Source organism: Triturus cristatus, chromosome 3_1, assembly GCF_964204655.1.
Source record: "Triturus cristatus chromosome 3_1, aTriCri1.1, whole genome shotgun sequence".
Classification (NCBI taxonomy): Eukaryota; Metazoa; Chordata; class Amphibia; order Caudata; family Salamandridae; genus Triturus; species Triturus cristatus.
Window position 1 is genome coordinate 949755116 of NC_140583.1, and position 22128 is coordinate 949777243.

The window sequence follows — 22128 nt, forward strand, 5'->3', positions numbered from 1 at the left end:
ATGACCTTTGGTACCCTGAACGTACTGACATTTGTGGGGTCTTTAACGAAGGCATCCATCCTTTTTCTCTTCCTTTTACCTTCCTCCATTATTTTCTACTTACACGAGGAGGGTGATGGAAATCTTTACTCAAGATAAGGTTTCACGTATTGGTAAAATTGTTCCCATCCAGAGCTGCACAGTAAACTCGGCATGAAGTTATTGTGTATTCAAATTCAAGGTACTAAAGGTATGTACTGTGGAAGAGTGGTACAGTGTAGTTTCTATACCACTGTGAAACTCAACTAAATGTAAGTTAAATATGTTCTACATCCTGCTGGAGCACTGCTCTGGTTTTGTGAATCGGCCAGAGTAGGAGCTCTCCTCTTGGTAAGTCGGGGGATAACAAGGCTTCTTTTTCATATCAAAGGACACTGAACTCGGGACACTACCGATTAACAAAGTGCTTTGACTATTCGTTCATAAACTGAAGCAGTCTCAGAGAGAACGATCACCAATGTGCGACCAAACGTTGCAAGAACAAAGCAGTGCAGGCGACTACAGAAGCAAATAGACGAGCCGGACTCACGATGGCATGAACCAGCTAATTCCCAACTCGGACATTGAGGATACATGAACAAACCTGTCAAAAATATGTTCAGTCATTAAAATACAAGTCAGTGGCACAATCGTAGCCTAGCAGACGGGACGATGAAGTGTACAGGGAACGAACAGGCAGTCAGGAAAGAACCACCATGGCTGGCTTGTGAAAGAACTGATCGAATATTGGGCTTCATTTCACTAAACATTAACTGACTTCTAATGATGTCCACAAGGTGGCACTAGTTCCCCACACTTGGAATGAAGAAGCTAACATGGCCATCATTTGGAAATTCTGGTTGGTGTCCTTACCATTGACGGAGTGTTCAGTTGTTTCAATATTTAATAAAATGCAAATAAATATAGCAAACAAACTGGAAAACATTTGCAATTAGAACGAAAACATGGTTAGAAACGGCTCAACTGAATCGGCCAGAAAATCTCCAATTAGTCCAATTTCAAGATGGAACTAAATTATTGGAACGGCTGACAAAACGCTTCATAGAAGGTCTGCTGCGTACCACAGAGTGGTCACAGTTCAGTTAATTGAAAGCAAGTTAAATTCAATCCCGATCACAGTCTCAATTAGGGCACTGCGAGCACTTAAACATTGTGATATATTGGTGGGTTAGGACTCTACTTAGACTGAAGAAATTGGTGGCAATCCTCCTGCCAACAAGGCAGAGCTTCTAATCTTAGGAATGAAAATATGATATCATTTTAATGGATTCCATGAATCTTAAATGTATACAAGGCCATTCTGCCACAGCCAGTTCTATGTTGGTGATTACGTCTTCGGAAATAAATCGCAGCGACTTTCCTCATAAGTAGTTCCAAAGGGAGGGGCGAAAGTGCTTCTGTGGAGGGGGGCATGCACTGTGGGGCAAAGACATTTAAAAGAAACAAAATGTTTTATATAGCGCGAAGTTGACCCGAAGGAATCGGAGCGCTTTACATGAGCACCAGTTGAATTAGAGAGAATGACACTTTTTTTTATTATTATTTGGCACGGGGAGATGAAGTGATTTGCCCAGACTCACAGGATGTTCAGCGTCCCTGCCGAGACTCGAACCGGGTCCTCGAGCTTGGACCTCTCATGCCGTAAGGCCACATCCTCTCCCTAACACTGTGTTGCAGAGTGTGGGAAGGTGGAGGACAAAAAGCAAAGAAGCGGTGCACATGGGGGAATCTCCCCAAGCAACTGTTAGGGGGAAAAATACTGGGACCAGAATTGGGGGGCAGTGGATGAGGCAGTATTGAAAGGGACGAGGAGTGAAAATGAGCATGGAAACCAAGCAGGTAGACTGTGGGCTGCAACCCCAAAATAAAAGTTGAGCTTTTCAGTAATCCACCAACTGATTAAAACAAAGCCAATAGGTGCAAACACTTTAATACAGGCATTGACAAATAGCTTTTATCTGAGTAGCATGCACAAGTGCTTTTCATCACATTAAAGCCAGCCGTATTAGCTCTGCCAATGCTGTGAAAAAGCACAACAAATGATTGCTTTCTGAATGTGACAGTGTGATGATTGAATGTTTTCAGATATAAAATAGTTCCTCATACATTCCATTGGAAGAACTTCCTGAAAGGAGAAATGATACACCAAAGGGCCAACAGCATGAGGTGAGAGAGTGATACTCCTCTGAGTGGAGCTAAAGCCCTCTCTGAGTACATTTGAAAGAAGAGGCATCTGTGCAGCCAAAGCTAAGAAAACTGTACCCAGACTAGTGCGATCGGATACCTAATGATGGATAATCAAAATGCTGTGGGTGTCCCTGGAAAGAGATTCCCTTCCCTTAGTGCTTCAAAAACAAAAGACTCAAGCAGGTTATTCAGTGCAGGAAATTGAACACTGGGGGAGGTGCAGCAGTGACCATCTTATACTGAATTTGCCTCAAACCCATAAAAAAATAGCCACAAAAATAAATCCCTAACAGTGTGTGCCACACTACACAGCCACAAGTGAAGGTGGGGGATCCTTCTATTACAATAACCCTGGATACAGAATACAGAGCTGGAGCCTTGCAAGGATATTGCGATACTGATACAATAGTGATACCAAGTAAATGATAAATGCGCATGAGAGAAACTGAGAGATGCACACGAACAATCAGATTATCGAATACCAGTGTAAGGGTGAAACAGCAATTATTTTATGGCACAATTGTTAGGGCTTCATTTCGAATGCTCATTATGCATACATTATAGCCTGTATTTCCTGTGAAAGCGGCAGTAGCCTATTTCACATTTGCATTTTATGCCAACAATTTTAGAAATGTGATTGATTTGGGACTTAAGCAATACAGCATTGACAAAGGTCAGAGCCATAAGACCAGGGGCTGTTAAATAAGCTTTGGAGTGATGCAAAAAACCTTGAAAATCCAGATGCGCCACTTTTGCTCCGTGTGTGATGGAGAATGGTGCAAACGGTATTTTCACCAGGCCAAAAGAATGAGCTCAACTGATTCACTAGATTTTATTTGCTCTTGTATAAAAAGAAGATGAGAAACGAACTTTTAATTTTTCAAACGTGAAATATTGGAATGAGCTCCAAGCATAACCGTTCAACTCTTAAATATTTTGCTGAATCTAAATCAATAAGATGCAAAAACAGTGCAAATCAGTTTGCATCATTTCTTTTTAAAAGGGGTTATTTTGCATGGACTAGGAATTCACAGTTAATCTCTGCATTACATACTCACACACAAAGATTTCTAATAAAAAAAGAGTCTCATATATACTTAGCAATTGTTCCTCAATCCATTTTCTCCATAGAGTAAAACAAATCTTTCTGAAATATAGACTGGGCTGAAAAACAACAGACTTCCAGAAAGAATGACTCCTAATACCAGGCTGACCGGCTTCCGGTCACAGTCACTTACTGGAGTTAACATTTGAATGCTTTCTGCAAAGTTGCCAATGAACGCCATGATGGTCATCTTCTGCATCAGCCTCTCAATCTTACTGAACTGCAGCATGAAGCGGTCTTCGTCAGACAGGTTCTCCAGGGGCTTCCTCTCCCGCTCATACATCCGCAGGACTTTCACTTCATTTTCTGTGGGCAGGAACCTCATCAAACATTCAACAAAATCCACTGGTAATGTCTTCAGGTCAAACCTGGAAGACAAAATGACGTCGGCATTGAGATTGGAGCACAGCATTTAGGATTGTTCGATGCAGTTTATTGGAAAAAGCAAATGTGCGCATTCAAAAGCGACTAAAATAATGGTAACTGATACATGGCTATCCGACGGGGCATTCCTGTTGACTATTTTGTTAATAATTACCTGCATTACAAAAAATTGGCAATAGTGTGCTCGTGTAAATTGAAATAGTGCTAAATAACCTGTCAACCCTCCTTTTTGGCGGTCTGCTTTGTAACAAGCACACATTTGTTCACCATTCCAAATAGAAAATGTAAATGATAAATCAGAAGTCGGAGAAATTTCAAGATTTTCATCTGTCATATTAAAGATATACGCTTAGAATGTTCTTCATATTTGGTCAGAACAACATGGGTTGGAAACATTTAACTAGGCACTGTATCTTGTAAAGCTTGGCACTGTATCTTGTAAAGAACAAGTAATTAAAAACAAGAATTGGCAAAGCCTTTGGGCTTTGACAGGGTTTCCTTTGTTTTGTCATAGTTTTTTAAAAACTTTGTTGGGGGTTGAGGGACTCTCGCCAATATCTATATACAAAAATGTCTAAAAGCAAATCATTTTTTGGGCTTCAAAAAGCACTCATTGCCATCTTAGTCCCCGGCAGTGAACGGACTACTTTGACCCTTGTGAAAGAGCCGAATGCCGTAATTCACAGTGAAGTTAGTTGATGGCTGAAGTGGGCTGAGCCACTGTGCGGTGCTTATGCTGTAGTGGGCAAAATAAAAATGTGAATTACGCAACAACAAACCAATAGATGATGAAGGCTGACTGAAAGCCCCTATAAATTTATTATTTATATAATTTAAATAAAACCAAAAGGTCAAAAAATGGTAGCACTACGTATGCTTTACCTAGCATGTACAGACAAGGCAAATCTATGCGTTATGAAAGATTAGGTAATTCCATGAGTTTTCTTGAATCTTCTAAAAGTATTTAATTGATTATACCGAGGGCTGCTGCAAATATGTGATCCTGCAGCCTGTTTTTCCACAAATTTATGGATTTAACACACTTGCCACATAATCCATCTAATGCATAATTTTAAGATTGCAAGAAAAAGAAAATTCTAGCTGAAAAGGATCAAAAGTTATAGGACAGCACAGTAGCAGATACTTTAAAAAGGTTAACTGATCGCCTTTTAGTTGCCGATTGCTCTAGTCAGGTGCTAAAACTGGTACTAATGAGGTGAATCCCTCAACTTAAGACAGCACTAATGCATGTTAAAAACACAAAATTTTGAAATGATTGCCACAGAATGCAGTGCATTATGCTCCTATTCTTGCCACATAATTTTGGCACCCCAGTGGCCATGATTATATATTTTCAAAAGTACCGAATTAATTTTTACTTGATAGAAATCTCGTGTATACATTAAATGTTAGTCATCGATCAATGACCCCTACTTACGTCTGAATAGCCTTGCATATCTCTTCGAATGTCTTCCCTGCCTTCCTCAATGTGATGGCGAGGTTTTTGGCTCGGTTTGCTTCAAGTAATGTAATTTTATTGCATCCTTTAGGCGTTACTTTTTGTTTGCTCGATGTAACATCAATGGCTGCACCTTGGGCCTTTGTCTTAAATATTTCTTCAAATTCATCCACATTTAGATCCTACGATACAAAAACAAGTTTAACACAGTTAAAGATGGCAGGCTCTTCCAATTGCACGTCATCAATTCAGTTATGCGGCATTGAAGATACAGTGGGTCAGGTTTGAAAGGTCGCTGTGTCATTGCATTCACCTCCATACAGCAACCATGGTGGGGAAATACAGTTTTAAAGTACTGTAACATATTTGGAAATCACGCCTACTCTTTATAAATGTGGCATCGATTAAGCTGAATTTCAAGATCTGAGCTCAGAAGAATTTTTAAAATCAGCTGTACGAAATTCAGAATTTAAACTGCAAAACATCTAAGCATTGTAAAAGGCATTCACAAGTACCATGTCATGTATCAAAAACTGGTCTTCTTAACTTGATTACTTTAACTTATGTTTGACATTTCATTCTATTTTTTAAACTACAGACTTGCTTTTTACTGATTTCTAATATGAGCCAATAAACATATATTCTGACAACAGTTTGGTACTGACTTTGAAGACTAACTTAAGCTACAATGCTCTTAATGCATCCCACAGGAATTATGAAAAAAACAGAACTTGTATGGGTGTCCTGCGTACCTTGCAGATCCCACGCGTGTGTCCTCTGTATTTTTCAGATCCCATAGGGGATGCCACATCCAAATACTGGGGCAACAGGCGCTACCCACAACAGGTGTTTCTCTACTCTATACCTCAGGCTCCACCTCAGGTTCTTCCAGATATCCCTGCATTGTTTGGTAATTATTAGAGTTATGTTTCAGAAGTTCATGAGGACATATGGTTCGAACTGTGGTGTACATGGCCTTGCTCCATGCCACCATTACTTTTTTGCGTGTTCCGGTTTCGGTCAATTGTCCAATCCAAATTTCTTATTATGTTATTAGGGGAACTGATTGCGAGGGCATGAGCAGAATTTTGGCTGCATATTTCATATGCTTTTAGTTAAGCTCTCACATTGTGGGTAACTAATGGCGTCCCAACATATTTTTGAACAGAAGTGAACATTCTTTGAAATACCCTTCTCCCTCACAAAACACCCGTATGAATGGCCCGATAAATTGGCTGGATTTCCCCACTGCAGGAGTTATTGATACAGGGGGTACCAGTAACTCCGGGGGTCAGGAAAATGCATGCCGTTACAAGGGACCACTTACAAATGAGGAATTACCTAGGGAATCGGTAATTCCAGGTCTAATTTCCAAGGTAATGCCTCATCTTCTCACCTACTTTCACACACAGATTTCAGTTGTTTTCAGCAGCCGACGACTAGCGGTAAAAGTAAAGAGAACTATGCTGTTACTGGCAGTGGCGGCTCCTCTGCTATGGCGGAGGAACATCGCCCCCCCAGCCAGCTGCCTCAAAATGGCAGGAAAGGAAAAATAAAACAATAATGAAACACGTTTTATTATCGTTTTATTTTTTCTTTCTTGTCGAGCCTTTGGGGGTGGGACCATGGGGGATGACAGGCTGCAGGAGGAGTGGTGAGCACTGTTGTCAGTGTGCATGATAGTTTGGCTGGCTCTCTCAGGCCGGCCAAACAGTCATACGCACTGAAGCTGTCGCCAACCAAGCTGTGTTGCTTGGTTGGAGACAGCAGGCACAGGCTCCCAGTCTACCTGGGATTGCAAATTCAGAGCGCTCAGGCCAATCCTGACACTCCTCTCACGACATGAGAGCAGCATCAAGATCGGCCGCAGGTGAGTCAGGAAGCCTGTGCGAAGAGGAGCAGAAGAGGGTGCAGCAGCCAGCTGCAGTAAGTTTACTTTTTATTAATTTTTTAATTTTGTCGCCCCGTGACCCTTTGCCCCTCCCTCCACCTGACCGCTCTTCCACAACACCAGTGCTACTGGTTACCGACCCCATCAGAATTTAGAGGCCACTTGTAATAAGGGTGCAATAGCAGGGAACGCACAGCTGAAAGGCTTAAATGCGTTCAATGTGCTAAGGGGCACATAAATAGAGGGGCACTACTATTACCAGTTAGGTAACACACTTAAGGTCTAAGGAAGGGTATTTACGAATACAAAATAGATCAGATGAAGCACGCAAACAAAGTGGCATAAGGAGATGGGAATGGAGCATTAAACACAAGCCTCTGGTGAAACAAACTCGACGAGCTCCACGAGGACAAGGCGGCTTTGGATTGTCGGTGAGCACCGCATTCTCAGAAACGCCAGTTAATACTCAGGAACCTTTTGGCAGTTCTAGAAGATGAAACTGCTGCATTAAGAGCTGCAAACGCTTCCGCTAAAGGTCTCCCAAACAAAAAGGGATTACAAGCCCTTCCTGAAAGCCATGTCATCCCCAAGGACTAGAACTAAGGGGCTAGCATGGTAGCATTACACTGCTGTGCAGAGGAGTGCACCAACTCACACTGAAGATTTTAATCGTGTAATTTGTTAAATAAATATATAAGTAATACAGCAGTATTCTTGCTTTGGACTGGTGGTTGTAGTTTAGTGAACAAAGACAATGCAAGCTCCTGCTCTGAAAAGTGGTTCGGGAAACATTCGCTGTGCAGTAATGAATTACAAGCGGACCACAGTTCTTTAAAGGACAGAGGCTCTTGGTCAATGTACAGGTTGTTCTGTTTAATATTAATCGTAAATCAGTATAACTATCACCTGATACATTAATTACCTCTAAAATCCTTTCGTCGTCGATCTCGTTGAAGACCGTCCCATTGATCTGATTGGGCTTCAGAGCGACCCAATTGAAGACAGGCATGCGGAACTTCGTTTTGATAGGTTTCTTGATCTTCACCGCTAAGGACAATCGACAGAAGAAAATTATAAACTGCAAGAGAAAATGTCTAGACCATTAAAACAACAAACTTTGAAGGGAGGCTTGGCCTTAGTAGGGGTTGGCATGAATTTTGGTCGCTAAACCCTTCCACAGAACATACTATTACCCAAAGATGCAATATTACCCCCAAGTGATTGCCAGTTCTGCATTGGGGCATAAAATGTTGTTCAGTTTTACTGATAAAACTAGGTTTTTGACGTTTCCAATATGAGTTTCCTGTTCACATTCTTCCAGGTAGAGCCTGTAGGAGTCTGCGCAGGGAAAACCTCAGGTCAACGCTAAACTTGCGTGGAGCACGCAACTGAAATCGGAAGCAAACACGGTCCCCAATTTCAGAATTGCTGGAGAGCTCAGAAGGAGGCTGGTAGTAGCAACAAATCAGATGACATTTAAAGAAATGAAAAGGGATGCATGAAAGTAAGAAACAGCTGCTTTCGTTTACGAAAACATGTTTTAGCTTTTGAGATTTAGTTACTGATGGCTCTTGGGCAAAAAATGAACAAATCCTTTTGTTCAGGTGTTTTTTCTTCACAAACCCATGCAAAGACTCTGAATCCTTATACTACCACTCAATGTGCTCCATACCATGCAGACGCCAATAAGTGAGGGTCTACCTTTTCAAGAGCTAAAAACACATGTTGAGACCACATGCAAAACATTATAAAAATTAAGAAAACGTGCAACACATTTTTCAGGCTTGTTTGTTGTTGTTGTTAGTGACACGTAATGCAGGTACATCCACCTCAAAGGAGAAGAAATTTAGACTGACAAAGCCCCATTTAAGTGCAATAAGAGAGCGGTAATTACAGGTGAAATGTGTCTTTAAATATTAAAATATACCCGGGGTTAGAACTGTTCAAATTTGAGTTGGCTTATTTTAGTAGCCAGCTGAAGGAGAGGTGCTTTCTCTTTAGGGGACTTTCGGGCGGTCTACTTGGTACAGGGCATGGCGAGAACCAAGGTGCCTTTGTGCGACACCCAAGATACTCTTAGTAATAAGAACCACCATGAAAAAATAAGAGACATCCATTTACGTAAAGACGTGCAGAATGGTGCTACCAAAGACAGTAGCACCACCCTTTGCGACATGGGACAATGTGCACACATTTCTATGCAGAGGGCACCCTCCGGGTAACATTGTAATAACTCGCAAGTTGTGGTCCAGAACATAGAACACAGCATATGACTTTGAGGAAAGATGACTATGAAGAAGGATGTCGTCAGAGCCAAAGGAGGGGGGAGTAGGAAAAGCAGGCTTTTCCAACCCAAGAATTAGGTATTTTCCGAGGCTTTCCAACCCAAGAATGAGATTTTCTGAGGCTTTCCCAAACCAATAATGAGGTATTTTCTGAGGCTTCTCTAACCCAATAATGAGGTATTTTCCGAGGCTTTTCCAACCCAAGAATTAGGTATTTTCGGAGACCTTTCAACCCAAGAATGAGATATTTTCTGAGGCTTTTCCAAACCAAGAATGAGGTGTTTTCCGAGGCTTTTCCAACCCAAGAATTAGGTATTTTCGGAGGCTTTTCAACCCAAGAATGAGATATTTTCTGAGGCTTTTCGAAACCAAGAATGAGATATTTTCTGAGGCTTCTCCAACCCAAGAATGAGGTATTTTCTGAGGCTTCTGCAACCCAAGAATGAGGTATTTTCCGAGGCTTTTCCAACCCAAGAATGAGATATTTTCCGAGGCTTTTCAAAACCAAGAATGAGGTATTTTCTGAGGCTTCTCCAACCCAAGAATGAGGTATTTTCTGGTCCTGCTTACACAGCAAAACGGTCACTATTTGTAAGCCAGTCAGTTGGAGGAATCCAACACAATTTGTAAGTGTTTAGGTTAGCACACTGTCCTGCTTTTAAGGTATAAAGTTTATGATGGACATACTAGTGATACTGACTGCTTGGCAGCATCTCCCAAGAGCTTCGGGTGCACGGATGCGAGCCATGGGTGCAAATGACCAAGCACAAGTTTAGTGTGGAAAATGGGGAGCAGTGGACCAATGGCTGTGACAACCGAAGCTTGGAGCCCGGGTTGGCTCGTGTTATTTGCTGCAATACTCTAGTGAACCAGCGGTGCACTGCTTGGATAAAGCAGTTTTTTCCAACAGTGATATACTTTGTAATTCCATTGTGATCCAGTTTGTCCGCAAGCAAACCTAGGCTACAAGATCCAAATCATTGGGGCAGTTTTAAAAGAAAAACATCTGCGGAGCGAGGACATCTTTGGTGGAAATGAACAGCGTGGCATTCAACGATCATAGTTATGGTTCACACGATCATGTTTTCTTTTCAAATCTGCGCCAGTATTTATATTTATTGTTTCTCTGTTTATTAGTATTTAACCAGTTCGTTTTTTTAGATCGGTGAGAGAATTAAGTTGCAACTGGTTCATTTCCACATTATTTTAAACAATAAATGTGAACTCACACATTGTAGTTCTAACACACATGGCATCTACATCTATTTAAGCATCAGCAGGAAAGCAAATCTTTTTAAAACTCACTATGGTGGTAGTATTGACAGCTAGCTTCTGATTAGGACTGACAGCACAAAGGGATAATGAAATAGAGCACATTTCTGTATTTTTCCATTTTTAAAATTAGGTACATCCATGAAAATATTTTCCGGTCTATATTCTTTATATAAAATCGGTAAAATAACGAGACCTTTAATTATATGGATCGAGATCAATGAAGTAAGAGGCAGAGCAACTTAGGTGTACGCTTCTGTGAGACTCTGGGTAGTGAGATGACCCCATGTTCCTCTGAGCTCTGAGAGAGACGAACAAGACCAAGATGGACATAATGTGTTGAGTATTAACTGGCATGAAATACACTGCAGAGGCCAAGTCAGTGCGTAAGCAATCCCAGCTTGAGGTAAAAACAAGCAAAAGAGACATTTGGAAGAAAAGGCAGAAATATCGACTGGCTGCAAAAACAGCGTCTTTATGAAGCGCATTGTCAATGTGTGCACTGTAACTGGATGGAGTTGTAAAGGATTCGTGACCCGGTTCTCTAGACTGATTGGAAACGCAGCACTGTTCAAAAGGATTGAACAAACAACCCGTTTGTTAAAAGCCCACGACCTTACAGATCAATGGCTGAACATGAAATAGATGTGCGGGCTGAGACTGGAGGGCACGTGCGGTGCAAATACACAGCAAACACGAGGCAAATATTTATGCTGTCAACATCTATGGCACTGGGCTGAACATGGCTGCCCCTTCTTTAAATCCGAACAACTTTAATGTTGCTTTCCTTCCATTTTAATTAACCTTAACACGCTGACGGACACGTCTACTGTGGTTGATAAAAGCGGTTTCCAGATGTGCGGTCTCTGGCTGTGGCATTGTTTTGGGTCTTTTCTTGGAAAGTACCGAAGCTCCAAAATGGGTGCTTGACCATCAACCACCTTACAACTTCTCATCCCCCCTCACTGTGGTCCTGGACTTGTAAACACATGGGCAAGAAATGCAGCCCTTATTCAGATGGGGCCATTTTAACCAACTACAGGGAATGTCTGTGCTTAACCAGTGCATTTCAAGAGCCAGCCATCGGCACAGGCCACCATGCAGTAACATTACTCAAATGAGTTGTAATTTCTATACTTGGGGGTCTACGGGCAGATGGCACTGCTGCTCTGGTGGGATCAGTATTACTGACAAGCACCATCAGAGAGGTGCCGCCATTTTGCCTGTGTTCTTGGTACCCCAGCCAACAGGGCTTCCGTAAGCGAGGCCTTACAACCATGCTAAACTCTCCTCACAATTTCCGCTGCACTGGAACTAATCCTGAGTGGTTCTAGAAGCCACTGTTTTTCTACAAGTTTGACACTTGTCCTCTTCGAGTTACCATTCTAGTGTGCTGTGCGGCACTGTGCGAAGATTCTTTAAACGGTGTCGACTGATTTAAGAGGCAATGAGGGAGGTTATCCAATCCCCATAAAGCCAACACTCTTACATGCTCGAGATAGCTGTGACATTCTTGCATCTCACACTGAACCAGCAGCACGATGCGCTCCGATGAGCTATGAGGGGAACTATTGTTTCCCGCCAAGCAGAAAATATTTCTCTTAAACCACACAGTGGGCCACTCTAGGAAGTGAAAACATGGCTGCTCTGAGCAGAGCAGACTGATCTAAGCAACCTATGATTAAAGACGACACCGAAGCTATATGCAACCTGCTCCGGGAACTTCAGCTCTTCTTTCTGCAGAAATGAAGCACACTTGCACTGCTGCAGACACTTTATGCGCTTTGTGCAACCTAAGATTTATTCACTACCATTGCAGCAGTCGCTAGAGTCCTCGCAGAGAATGGACGTGACAGAAACAAGATGAGAAAAACAGAATGGACACACGAGGCATGAAGCCCAACCTCTCTTACATCCCATGCCTGAACTACAGTCCAGTCCTCTGCAGAGGCACATATGGTCCTGCATGAATTGTATGATTTCTAGAGGAGCTGTCTAGGCTGAGGCACAGCTCAATTTAGTGGTTGGAGCGAAGAGTTGCCACTGGATCACAGTGTCTCACTGGACCTGAACCCTCCCAGGGGCCAATAAGCTTTATCCTCTTTTATTAGGATGATCTAGTGATCTCTAGGTTAACAGTGATGGTCTCCTGAAAAATATCAAAACCCCTTCTTGAACAGGCAGGGATAAAATAACTTTTATCATTGCTTGGTACTCCATGCTTGCAAGGTCAGACACAGGCTAGTGTGGTCTGTGAAGGTCACACTAGTATACTTCACCTTTATCAACATAAATTAACATATTTCAACATGTCCACAGAAAGAACACAAGGATGCACTAACAAATGTGAATCTTTTCTGCCATAATCACTGTCAATGAAAGTAGAAGGAAACAAGAATGCCTACAACCAACAGTCTGCGAGGGAAGGTTATGGTTTACGCTCACAATGAAAACAAATATTTGTCAAATTTGCAATGACTTCCATAAACACACCTTTATAGTCACTGTTTATTGATCATGCTGCTAATAAAAGCAGTCCAGGACTTAGACCTACTTTCCTGCAAAAGTTCTCCCTGTACTAACAATATGATAAGGACCAGCCACATATTGTTTTATGTATGATGTATTTTTTTAATGCATTTTTATAATTTTCCTTAAAATCGAATCAAGGTTTTGAAAATGAATATGGACCATCCACATAGTTCAGTTTAGAAATGTCATTCAGGTACATTTCATGTGAAGACAGGTTACTGCAGTTCACTGCGCCATGAAGATCTAGAGTTCAGAGGTTTTTATAAAAGCTTAACATAATATAGGAATACATCTAGGCTTAAAGTCAACCAAGAGCGGAGCATGAAAAAGCTATGGGGGAGGCGGAGGTTTGTGGGAGGGTTTATACATGGGAACAGCCCAATCTACTTGTACTGCTTCTGACAATGAGAAAGGGACTGCATCAGGTTTGAGAGTACATTTGGACTATTCCATTACAAGACTGGAAACTACCATTATGCATTATACTTTTATTGCTGCCCAAACATGCAGCCTGTTAAAGAACATTTATACATCATAAACATAGGAATGTTCGTGAAGACTTACAAGTATCCAGTGATCTACACTTTTTTTTATTCAGTTATGATAAGTTGAACATGAAGAACTAAAAGATGTTAGAGGAAAAAAGGGTAATGGGCAAAAAGAATGAAATCCATTAAAGGTTTGAAGAGCTAGGAGTAAAGCCACAACCCCATAGACATACAAGAGAGTCTCCTTAAGAGTGCTGGTGAGCCAAACGTAAGCGGAGACAGTACCCTTGTGATATTTATAAATAATGTTAAAGAAACCTCTAACTTGTAACGCAATGTTTTTTTCTACAATCTGTGCTTTAGTAAAATGAAAAACTAAAAAAAGATATTTCAACAAAAATGCTGTCAAATTACTTCTTGAACAAATACAGACACTTTGTGAGAATTTATTCAGGCCCTTATGAAGATGAAACAGCTACCAAAGGGCTGGCTGCTTCTGGGAGATTGATTTCAAATTGACGTGTATACACTATGCGAGGGGATTAATCTTCTCCAAGGCCAGAATTGAAGCCACTAGCACACTAATCAGTGGAGACACCTGAAAACTGTATGTGTTCTATTACTTACATGACCCCAGCATTTAAGAAGTGCTAGTAATTCCAAGTGTACATATGCGTCACTTCTCAATGCCCAATGAATGCGAAGCATGGGGCATATTTTGTAATACTCTTACTCCCACAGTAAAAAAAGACCAACGTGGGGGGTAGTCTCTCCTTGACCTTTGACATTTTCAGAGTGAGACATTCTTGAAGGCAAAGAGGTTAGTACTGGGATAACTGCTGCACAGCCAACGAGCCTAATGTGTGTCATATTAAATGCTAGCAATGTCCAAATATCACTCTGTATCGGATGGTAAAATGAGCTCAATGAAATGTTCTAAGCTTTATGCCGTCTAGAAGCACCTTTTACAACTTCAATGAAGTACAATAAAACAGACACACAAATATGCATGCAACGTGCCCAGCAAAACACAAGGGAAATCCATGCAATGACAACAAGAAACAGTGGCACTAATGAAGTATTTTCAGTGCAAACCTTCTGTCAATCTATTCAGCAAACAGCATTTTGTGTATTTGATTGTTCCTGCAACAGCACTTAAGTTGGTCAAGACAAAATGATTGCAGTTACGCTTTTCACTGAGTTAACTTTAGACCAGTAAGATGATTTCAAATTAAGACACATGAGCCCAGAGTTTATGTAGACAGTTGTAGGGATTTGAAACAGAAGTGCACAGATTCTACTGAACTGTACCCCTTCATGTAAGCACAGTTACCAGCATTTAGGCGCCGGATGACATTCTCATCTAGGCCTACTACTTAGTTGCTCACTTCAATGCCACAGTTACTTCTCATTACCCCAGCCAGACTCAATCTCGCTAGGAAGCAGGGAGAGCAGCAGTGATGGATTAATACCTCTTGCAAACCTGCATATTCCTTTGGACTCATTCGCCGTATACCGCTTTTTAGGATCATGGAAAAGTGTGTGGCATTGAAAGTTGCAGTCTGGAAATGAAGAGGAGTGATGGAGAGGACAGAGGTATAGGATGAAGAATGATAGAATGGATCGGGAGACTGCTCTCAACGTCGTTTGAGAGGGTGCTTATGCTTTTCTTCAGACTACATTTTGCGTTTGCACTGAAAATAGCATGAGGTGTAACGCCACTTGAAAAAATGACATGAAATGGGTGCACGCAAGAGAGACAGGAAAAAGAAACCTACAGAAAAGCTTGATTGGTCCATCTTTGAGGAAGCAGAACAAAACGAGAAAGAAGTCAGAGGTTAGCTTAGCAGAAAAAACTTAGATAATCATAATCCAAAGATCACATAGAGACTCAGCAATAATCGCAGCAAGAGTGATTTATCACACACTTTTCAAAAACAGGAGATACCAACACACTGTCTGGACTTCTAAGACTCCTAATTCCATAGAGAAAATGTAACAACAAACTTTAGCCAAGGGTTGTATCTTTTTTAAGCTATTTAGTGGAAAAAATGTTAGACCACAAGTTAACCCTACATAAAGTTCACAAACTTAAAAGCACGCTGGAGCAGCTAAAACTAAGCCAAGCATATAATATGTACTTGTCACAGTGACTGCTTATTCAGTAATACATTTTAACTATACGCATTGCACCACTGTAGATACCCTTTTAGCATAACAATTTTCCAAGGAGTAAGTTTGGTCATGCCAATAGAAAAACACATAGGCTGCACCCGCCAGTATACAAAAAAGTAAATAGCAAAAAGTTCATAGTTGGTAGGAGGGCCTTTTTTGAGCTAGTATGAAAAAACAGAAAGGCACCTTTGTCCACAAAACGCGTTAAAATTGCATCCTACTCCAATGTATAGGGTAAGGAGTAGTTTCTTTTCTGTAACTCCAGTTCTGTAGTAGGGGTATCTCTGTTATAGTCATAATCTAGTGAATAGTCCCGCCCATGTGCGCGGACCCCGGAGCAATAAAAAATAATCTCTAAAAGGTGACAAATCATGCAGACCTGCATACACCTTTAAGAGAGAATTTAATTTAAAGACAGATAATGCAGCCTCTACCCACAGGCTACACTGTCCAGTACTTCAACTAGAATTCCACCAACATCCACAAACAGCACTGCCTGTCTAGTTTTTCTCCTCATAGGAAAAAACCCTGCCTCTACCAGCAAAAGCCTCTGGAATGATAGAGAGGAAGGAGTGGACAGACAAGCCCCATAGGCTGCCATTATGTGGCTTGGAACAGGATACTGTGCCTTTAAGAAAACTTTCCAGTTTTCCAGAACTTTCCCCAGTATCCCAGAATGCCCAGCAGGTCCCATTTACTTTCAGTTCTTTTTGAAGGCGTAGCACGCCAGACCTGTAGCATTCTCCATATGAATAAGTATCTCTCCACCGGGGAGGAGGGCGGGCGCTTATGACTATAACAGAGATACCCCTACTACAGAACTGGAGTTACAGAAAAGAAACTACTCCTTCTGTAGTAGGGGATCTCTGTGTATAGTCATAATCTAGTGAATAGAATGGCAAGCCCATCCCCACACAACAAAAGCGGTGGAGAACACATAAGACACAACCACTACTGTGCGAACAAATTTCGCAGCGAAGCCTGCCCAACCTGAGCATCTGCCCTGGCATCCGAGTCCAGACAGTAATGCGCAGCAAAGGTATGGTGGACCGACTTCCAAGTGGCCGCCTTACAGATTTCCGCAATCGGAACATTACGCAGCAAAGCCGTCGTGGCAGCTTTGCCCCTGGTGGAATGAGCCTTAGGTTTACCCCCTAAGGTCTTATTAGCCTTTTGATAACACAACTGTATGCAGGACACAATCCACCGAGAGATGGACTGCTTAGAGGTCGCAAGACCAGTCCTGACTGAGCCATAATTAACAAACAATTGGTCAGACCTACGAATATCCTTGGTCTTATCCAGATAAAATTTCAACACCCTTCGGACATCCAGGGAATGGAGAGCCCTTTCCGCTGGTGAAGAGGGATTCTGAAAGAACGTAGGTAAAGTTATGGTCTGATTGACATGAAAGTCAGAGATAACCTTAGGAAGGAACTTAGGGTGAGTACGCATCACAACCTTAGCAGCATGAAACACAGTATAAGGTTCTTGACAACATAATGCCTGAAGTTCACTCACCCTGCGGGCCGATGTAATGGCCACTAGGAACGCCGCCTTCCAGGATAGGTGCTGCAATGAAGCCTTGTGAATAGGTTCAAAAGGCTCTCTCATCAGTCTGGACAGCACCACATTCAAGTCCTAAGAAGGCGAGGGAAGTCTGACAGGAGGGAACACCTTCTTCAAGCCTTCCAAAAAATCCTTGACCACAGGAATCTGAAAGAAGGACGTCTGTGACGGGCACTTCCTGTAAGCAGTCAAAGCAGCCAGATGAACCTTAATGGAATGGAAATTAAGGCCAGACTGCGCCAGATGCAAAAGGTATGGAAGGATGACATCTTCCTTACATGTTGTCGGATCAAAGTTCTTGGACTTACACCAGATACAGAACCTCTTCCACTTGTAAGCATAGGATGTCCTAGTGGAAGGTCGCTTAGACTCCTTCAGAATGTCCATACAATCGTCTGGTAGATTCAGATGACCGTATTGCACTATTTCAGGAGCCATGCCGCCAAACTCAAAGACGAGAGGTTGGGGTGCACCATCCGCCCCCCGAACTTCGTGAGAAGGTCCGGCCTGCACGGCAACCGCATGTGAGGAAGGAGAGACCGGTGAAGAAGGTCCGTGAACCACCACTGCCTGGGCCACTCCGGGGCGATCAGGATCATCCGCGCCCTGGACTGGGACAGCTTGATGAGCACCGCCGGAATCAGGGGAATGGGTGGAAAAGCGTACAGAAAGCTGTTCGACCAATCGATCCATAGCGCATTCCCCAGCGTCCCCCGCTGGTAGTACCTGGATGCGAAGTCTCGGCATTTGCTGTTTTCGGCGGTGGCGAACAGATCTACGTCTGGAGTCCCCCACCTTGCGAAGACTTCTCCTAATACTTCGTCGTTTATGACCCATTCGTGGTTTTCCTGAATCAGCCTGCTCAAGGCGTCCGCCTGAGCATTCTGCACCCCTGGCAGATGCGTGGCCGTGATCGTCAATCCTCGGGCCAGCAGCCAGCGCCAGATCGCCTGCGCCTCCTGCGACAGAGTGCGCGATCTCGACCCCCCCTGCTTGTTGAGGTAATACATCGTGGTTGTATTGTCCGTCTGTATCAGCAGCGAGTTGGTCTGGAAGGACGGAAGGAAAGCCTTCAGTGCCAGGAAGACAGCTCTGAGTTCCAGGAAATTGATGTGGTACGTCGATTCCAAAGGAGACCACTTCCCCTGAATCTGCAGGTCCCCGGAATGCGCACCCCAGCCCTGGAGAGAAGCATCCGTCACCACATTCGTCGTGGGAATGTCCTTGTGGAAGGGAACCCCCTTGAGGAGGTTTTCCGCCGAACACCACCACTTCAGAGACTGACGAGCATGTAGAGACAGTCGGATCTTGTCGTCCCAAGAGCCTGTCTTCTGATCCCACTGATCCTCCAAGCACTCCTGCAGTGGTCGCATCTGTAGACGTGCGTGCGGAGTGAGGAAGATACAGGAGGCCATCGATCCCAGTAGAGACGACACCTTCCTCACAGTCGTCGATGGAGCAGTCCTGAGGTCCTGAGCCTTCCGAAGGAGTGATAACCGTCTCTCCTCCGAAGGAGACACGCTTGCTGACCGCGTATCTATGGAGGCCCCCAGGTACTGTATGCACTGTACCGGAGAAGGGACCGATTTGGACATGTTGACGTGTAACCCCAGCTTGTTCAAGAGCTCGCACGTCCAACGGAAGTGTTCTTGCGCTTCCTCGAAGGATGACGCCTTGATCAGCCAATCGTCCAGATACGGGTAGACAAACACCTTGTTCCTCCGCAGGTGTGCCGCCACCACCGCCATGCACTTCGAAAAAGTCCTGGGAGCAGACTTTAGCCCGAATGGCAGTACTGTGTATTGATAGTGATTGGCGCCGACTTGGAATCGCAGGAACTTCCTGTGCTTCTGTGCTATGGGCACATGGAAGTACGCATCCTGTAGATCTATGGCACAGAGCCAGTCTCCCCGTTGCAGCTGAGGGTAAATCTGGTGCAACGATAGCATGCAAAACTTTTCTCTGCGAATCCACTTGTTTGCTTGTCGCAAGTCCAGAATGGGCCTGAACTCGTTCTTGTCCTTCTTGCGAACGAGGAAGAACCGAGAGTACAGACCTCTTCCCCTTTGAGACAAAGGTACTTCTTCTACCGCCTTTTTTCTCAACAAGATGTCTGCCTCCGCCTGGAGCTCCCTCAGCTGGAAGCGAGAGCTGACCGGCGGAATCGCTGGAGGCGGGCTGATGAACCGAAGACTGTATCCATTGCAAACAATATTCAGCACCCACTTGTCCTGAGTAATTTTTCTCCACTCTGCCGGAAAAAATCGAATGCTTCCCCCCACTGGAGTGGGTAACGGTTGAGGGGGAAGTAACAGCTCAGGGCCGAGACCCGGCCGGGCCCTTGTTTGTGGTAGTAGCCTGCTGGCCACCTCTACCCCTCTGGCGCTTCTGGAAGGGCTTGCGGAACTGCTGCTGTTGTGGCTGCTGCTGTCCCGAGCCCTGCCCACGCCCTCGGCCCGACGACCCGAACCTCCTCTGGAACGGTCGTTTCTTTTTCTCGGCCTTCTCTAACCCGACGGCCGTCAGGGTTTCCGCTTCAGCCTTCATGCGGGCCATTTCATCGTCCGCATGCTTCCCGAACAGGGTTCCCCCCGAGAAGTGCAGGTTGGCCACTCTCTGCTGCGCCTCCGGCTTGAGGGACGTCAGGCGCAACCAGGAATGGCGCCGCTGGTGGACGCCATGACAGTAGGCGTGGGCGGCCAATAGCGATATATCCGCTGCTGCGCTGATCGTTTGGTTAGAAACCAGCATGCCTTCGCGCACCGTCTCCAAGAAGTCCTCCTTCTTGTCTCGTGGCAGGAGGTCCGCATATTGCTGCAGGGATTCCCACAGGGCCCAGTCGTAACGGCCCAACAACGCCCCTGCACTCGCCGCCTTCATCGTGGTGGCGGCGGTACCACACACCTTCCTGCCCGCAGAGTCCAGCCAGCGGCTTTCCTTGTCCGGTGGCACCGTGGAGGCCGGGGCGGTCGCATGTTGTTTTCTCGCCGCCGTCACGATAACCGAATCCGGTTTCGGGTCCCCTCTCAAGAATGACGGATCCGACTCCGGGGCCCTATATTTCTTCATGAGCCTGGACGGAGCGGCCTTCGCTGTTGCGGGAGTGAGGAACAGTTCCAAAGCTGGTTCCACCAGTCCAGGCACGAGAGGCAGGAGGGGGCGAGACAAGTGTCTTTTATGAAGCGTCTCAAATATCACGGACGTCGTGGGTGTTGGAACCGTCACCGTGATATTCAGCTTCGCAGCCCCTCGCAACAGCACCTCCTGGAACGAGACCAAGTCGTCCACCAGCGACACCCTAGTCCCCGGGGAGTCCGACAGCGTCGGGGAAAGGTCCCTGTCCGAGGAGCGCGACCTGGACCTATACCTTCTGCGGCGTCGTCTAGAGTCTGACGAGGATCGCCCTCGGCTCCGCGATCGTCGCCTCCTGTGAGAACGGGAGCGCGACCTCTTCGGCTTAGGCCTGTCCGCCGGTCTCGCTGGTCCAGGCGACCGTGGGCGTCGTGGCTTCGGGGTCCCTTGCGGCGGAGTCGGGTACCGTGGAAGGGAAACCGACCTCGGGGGGACCGGCGGCGGCACCGCAGGAGTGCTTGGCAGCAACAGAGGCCGGGGTGGCGGAGACAGAGGCCGCGGCCGCGGAGGAGGCGGTGGAGGAAGTGGAGACGGTGGTGGAGGAGGTGGCGGTGGTGGTGGTGGTGGAGGAGGCGGTGGCAGAGGTGGGAGAGGAGGAGGCGACGGAGACCTCCGAGGCGGGGTATACACCACTGAGTACACCGATCCCGGCGACTCTCTCTTCCTCGACGTCGACGTGTGCCTCGACGTCGACCTGTGCCTCGACGGCGATCTTCTCGGCGTCGATCTCCTCCTCGGCGTCGACTTATGTCTCGACGGCGACCTCCGCCTCGACGGCGACCTCCGCCTCGACGGCGACCTCCGCCTCGACGGCGATCTTCGCTTTCTCGACGTCGATCTCCTTCTCTTCATCGACGGCGAGCTGCGATCCCTCGACGCCGAACGCCGACGCCGGGTCTTCTCTCGACGTCGACCGCTGGACGCAGTCGAAGACGGCGTCGTCGCCGACGACGCCGATGTAGTCGACGGCGGCCTATTCAGGTCCCTCGACGGCGATCGTCGACACCGTTTCTCCCCAGAGCCCTGGGGAGACGGCGAACAGACGGTGGTCATCCTCCTCGACGTCGCCGTCGACGCCCTCGACGTCGACGGGGAGCGGGAGCGCTTACTGGTCTTCCTGCCCCTGGGGAGCCCCCCAGAGGCCTCAGCATGGGCCAAATCAGCCCCTCCAGACCCACCTGGTGCCTTCAGTCTTCGCTCCTCCAGAGCTTGAAGCCTGCTCTTCATCCTGTCCCTCAGGGTTCTTGCTGAAAACGAGTGGCAGATGGTACAGCTTTCAGGCACGTGGGACTGGGGAAGGCAAGCTATGCACACCTCGTGTGGGTCAGTTTTAGCCTTCTTTCGACCACATTCCGGGCACTTGTCGAACAAGCCAGGCATGTTGACAGTACCAGCTACTAAACACAAGAAAAAGTGACAAAAATTGCCAAAATCTCAATGAAAAACCTTGAAAAAGGTAGAGCTCAATGCTCCAGGGTCCTGCTAGCAGGAGCCGGAAAAAAGAACTTAAAGTAAATGGGACCTGCTGGGCATTCTGGGATACTGGGGAAAGTTCTGGAAAACTGGAAAGTGTTCTTAAAGGCACAGTATCCTGTTCCAAGCCACATAAT

At 45.2% G+C, this 22128-nt stretch overlaps 1 protein-coding gene across 1 annotated transcript in view; it reads right to left on the reverse strand.

Annotated features, from left to right (window-relative positions):
• FMNL2 (formin like 2) overlaps window positions 1–22128 on the reverse strand; it is a 136577-nt gene that overhangs the window by 30375 nt on the left and 84074 nt on the right. Inside the window, exons 12-15 of the mRNA XM_085646226.1 lie at window positions 15421–15441; window positions 7988–8112; window positions 5154–5356; window positions 3465–3699 (exon numbers count right to left, since the gene is read on the reverse strand). Of these exons, the coding sequence (XP_085502352.1) occupies window positions 3465–3699; window positions 5154–5356; window positions 7988–8112; window positions 15421–15441 (584 nt within the window). The remainder of the gene's footprint in view (window positions 1–3464; window positions 3700–5153; window positions 5357–7987; window positions 8113–15420; window positions 15442–22128) is intronic.